This window comes from Primulina eburnea, chromosome 6 (assembly GCF_022965805.1).
Source record: "Primulina eburnea isolate SZY01 chromosome 6, ASM2296580v1, whole genome shotgun sequence".
Taxonomy (NCBI): Eukaryota; Viridiplantae; Streptophyta; class Magnoliopsida; order Lamiales; family Gesneriaceae; genus Primulina; species Primulina eburnea.
The window spans coordinates 2,517,390-2,521,749 of NC_133106.1; the positions used below are offsets into that span (position 1 = coordinate 2,517,390).

Here is a 4,360-nt window from a genome sequence, read left to right on the forward strand (position 1 = left end):
GAGCGTCAGCGATTGGTATCCAGTAATCAGTTGGTTTGTGTCAGAGTTCCCAGATATCTATATATTATGCTGGTTTGATACATTTTCCAGGGAGATGCCCTGTGTAGCTGTATGGTTATGTTTTAATGTTGTTTGGATTTTATTTGTGGTATGTTGTGTATAGTCCTGGCCAGTGCGGCTGTAGGATACTTGGTTGGTTATTGTGAACCTAATGTTATTTTCGAGCGTATATTGATGTTGTTTTGTTTTGAAATTTTGGGATGTCCTACTTACGGGGAGGTCATGCCGAAATTTCTGTAGACCCTAATGAACGTTTTAAACTCGTTTTCGCTGTTTACGCCATTAAATCATTTGTTTGGTAATTAAATATTATTTAAGAGCACGGGCCCTGACAGTTTGGTGAGCGTAACTAGGATACACTCGAATTAGAGTCTAGGACACTCGAGTTTAGACACAAATAAAATTATTATGCATGTGTTTGATTATTTGCTCTTATTTGTTTCTATGTTTTGAATCAATTGTATCAGCATGACTAGAGCATATTACTTTAAGTTTATGCTCTTATACTCAACCGAATATTTTATTTTCTGCCTGTGGATTAAATCCTTGTGTCTTGTAGATGGCACCGGGACGTAATGGTAGAAAAGAAAAGGAAGTTGCTCAAGAATCTGAAGCTCCTAATGTGAGATGACTTAACGATACTGATGGGGGAAGACGAGGTCGTCATCCTCGCGTTAAAGCATGAAATGTTAACGTTGAGAATGAAGTGGATCAATTGACTAGAGGAATGGGTGAAATAGAACTAGTGATATCCCGATTTCAGAACATGCGTCCTCCTCGATTCTTTGGGAATGAAGATGGTGAGAAAGCTACAGCATGGTTAAAAAGTATGAAGCGTTTGTTTAATATGTTGGAGTACACTCCTGATTTGCAGCATAAGTTGGATATTTTTCATATAAAAGACCGAGCTCAGTTATGGTGGGAAACTACAGAGGAAGCTTTGAAAGAATCGGGTGAAAGAGTTACTTGGGATGTATTTTGTGCTCAGTTTGCTCGAGAGTATTTACCGCCTTCATATTATTCGGCCAAGGAAGCTGAATTCAATAGATTGACTCAAGGTAACATGACTGTAGTGGAGTATGCCTCTCAATTTTCAGCGCTTCTTGCCTATGTTTCTCATGTTGCTAGCAGTGATCGGAACAAGCTATCGCATTTTATGCAAGGATTGAATCGAACCATTTGCACTTTAGGAGTAGCTAGAGCACTTGTTAATTATGCCGATTTTCTAGAGAAAGCCAAGAATGTGGAGGCGAGTATACTTTTGGCAGAACCACAGTCAGTTCAACCAGGTTTTCCTCAGAGTTTCTGGGGCAATGTGCCGATGCCAGTGGGTGCACCACTATACCGTCCTTTACTGTCGTATAAGCCTTCGCAGTCTTATCAGCAACCAAAGCAGCAAAACTTTAAGGCCAAAGGAAAACAGTTCAAGAAACAGACTCGTAGTAGTTCTTCTAGTTCCGACATTCATCGTGGAAGTTCAGTTGGGTCACCAGTTGGAGTATTTGTGATCGTTGTGGTTGTAAGCATTTCAGTACTCAGTGTACGGGAGTTCATGGATCTTGTAATATCTGTGGGCAAGTTGGACATTATGCTAGAGTATGTCCGAATGCAGTGAGACAACAATTTCAGAAACCTCAGTTTGGTCAGGGTTTTAGAGGACAAGCAACTAGACCTTTTGTTCCGACTCAGTCTTTTCACCAGTCTAGCTATCCTCAGCCTAGAGGTTCTACACAACAACGTTTTCCAGGGCCACAGCAGGCTCGAGTTCATGCTTTAACTCAAGATCAAGTTCAAGACGCACCAGGCGGAGTTATTGCAGGTATCTGCTTTATTTTTAATCATTCTGCTCGTATACTGATAGACACAGGAGCATCTCATTCATTTGTATCTGCTATATTTGTTGATGAGCATGAGATTTCTACTACTGCGTTGATAGACACTGTGTCAGTCTATACACCTGCCGGTGTGTGTTTGATGTCTCATGAGATAATTCTGAATTGTTTGATTAGATTCAAGGATAATATTATGATTACTAATCTCATCAAGCTAGATATGTCTGACTTCGACTGTATTCTGGAAATGGATACTCTGTCAAATTATCGAGCTACCGTTGATTGTGTCCATGGAGTTGTCAGATTCAGACCGTATTATGGCAGTAAATGGAATTTTTACGGTAGTGATTTGCAATCACGTATTCCATTAGTATCAGCAATGAAAATGTTTAGAATCTTGTCAAGAGGAAATGAAGGATTCATGATCTATGCAGTTGATGCGACACATGGAAAAAGATTTGAAGTTTCAGATATTCATGTTGTCAATGAATTTCCTGATGTATTTTCCGATGAAATTCCTGGATTTCCACCCAGAGGGCAATCGATTTTAGCATTGAGTTGGTGTCCGGGACAAATCCTATTTCTAGAGCACCATACCGGTTGACTCTAGCGGAATTGAAAGAACTCAAAGAGCAATTATAGGACTTACTGGGAAAAGGCTATATTAGACCAAGTATGTCACTTTGGGGAGCTCCGATATTATTTGTAAAGAAGAAAGACGGAACGATGAGAATGTACATTGATTACAGGCAGTTGAACAAAGCTACTGTGAAGAATCAGTATCCTCTGCCGCGTATAGATGACTTGTTTGATCAGTTACATGGTACATCAGTGTATTCAAAGATCGATCTTCATTCTGGCTACCATCAGCCTAGAGTTCGAGAGGAAGATGTTCCGATGAGAGCATTTCGAACACGTTATGGACATTATGAATTTCTAGTCATGCCTTATGGATTGACTAATGCTCCTGCGGTTTTTATGGATTTTATGAATCGTGTTTTTCGAGAATTTATAGACATATTTGTTATTGTATTCATAGATGACATTCTGATTTATTCAGAGAACATTTAAGGTTAGTCCTCCAAACACTCAGAGCAGCGCAATTGTATGCAAGATTTTCTAAATGTGAATTCTGGCTGGACAGAGTAGTATTTCTGGGTCATGTTATATCAGTTCAAAGAGTATCAGTGGATCCTAGTAAAGTGGAAGCTGTTATCAATTGGTCAACACCGACGAATATTTCCGATGTTCGCAGTTTTTTGGGATTGGAGGATTTTCTATCAGTGCAAAATTTTTGGGAAGCTGTTATTGAAGGATTTTCTATTATAGCAAGTCCTATGACCCAATTAACGCAAAAAGATCAACGTTTCGTGTGGACTGATGAATGTGAGTCAAGTTTTCAGACTTTGAAGAAAAAATTGACAACAGCTCCAGTGCTAGCTTTGCCATCAGGCTCAGGTGGATATGTTGTTTGTTCAAATGCATCTCTAAATGGACTTGGTTGTGTTCTAATGCAAAATGGGCGAGTGATTGCATATGCTTCTCGTCAGTTGAAGCCGCACGAGACCCGATATCCAGTTCATGACTTAGAGTGACTGCCATTGTGTTTGCATTGAAGTTATGGCGTCATTATCTATACTGTGGGGACCCGGACGCTAATCATCTTCTTAATCATCTTTGGGATTTAATTATCAATTAAGATAAAACAGGGTCTAAAATTTTTCTTTTTAAATTATAAGTGCGGAAGGTAATGGCATCTAATAATATACATATCTATATAAAACTACATTTCAGTATAAAGGTACAACACTGTACAACCTAAATCTAAGATTCAAATACTAATTTCAAGTACTAAAATCAAATCTACAATAAGTCCGGAATCACCACGCTAACCTCGTCTTCTCTCATCATCTTCTTGACCCCGATCCAGCCCCACCTGTTGTCATGCACACATACAAAACAAGACAACAGCCGGATAACTCCGGTGAGAATAAATCCCAGTATAAAACATGGTAAGCATGTATAGAAAATATCTAAATCATAAAACATGCTATCATGTTCATATTCAAAAGTAATAGATTTCATAATCTATGAAGTCAAATCAAAATAAGCATGCAACTCAATTCAGATAAACATGCAATTCAACTCAATTTAGATAAACATGCTATCATGACTGAAAGCAATAACCATGGGTTTCATAATCTATGAAACCACATCTCTAAACACATGCAGTTCTAGTCAAATCATGTCTAGACTCAACTCGACTATAACTCTAGGGATCCCGGGGTGAATAAGACGGCACTGTCTGTCACCTACCCTCCCAATCGAGGTGCTGTCCGTCTTATTCCTAGACTTCGGCCTGATCTGTATCCACGTCTACAATAGGGGCGATGATCTTCCCCTAAGCTGTGATATCGCCGAACGTCTAGAAGTCTGGATGATCTCGCAGACTTTCCTATCTTAATGCA

The 4,360-nt window shown here is 39.2% G+C and overlaps 1 protein-coding gene across 1 annotated transcript; it reads left to right on the forward strand.

Annotated features, from left to right (window-relative positions):
• Positions 1-787: 787 nt before the first annotated feature.
• On the forward strand, positions 788-2,496 carry LOC140833685 (uncharacterized). Its single transcript, XM_073198006.1, has 3 exons — positions 788-1,671; positions 1,767-1,879; positions 1,922-2,496. The coding sequence occupies exons 1-3, from the start codon at positions 788-790 to the stop codon at positions 2,494-2,496; spliced, it is 1,572 nt and encodes a 523-aa protein (XP_073054107.1).
• Positions 2,497-4,360: the final 1,864 nt, after the last annotated feature.

What these genes read in the sequence shown, in the direction of transcription:
- LOC140833685 (XM_073198006.1), top strand. Translation starts at nt 788, where the DNA reads ATGGGTGAAATAGAACTAGTGATATCCCGATTTCAGAACATGCGTCCT. An exon ending in CTAGAGTATGTCCGAATGCA is followed by an intron (nt 1,672 to 1,766) that starts GTGAGACAACAA and finishes TCACCAGTCTAG; the next exon opens with CTATCCTCAGCCTAGAGGTT. An exon ending in ACCAGGCGGAGTTATTGCAG is followed by an intron (nt 1,880 to 1,921) that starts GTATCTGCTTTA and finishes GTATACTGATAG; the next exon opens with ACACAGGAGCATCTCATTCA.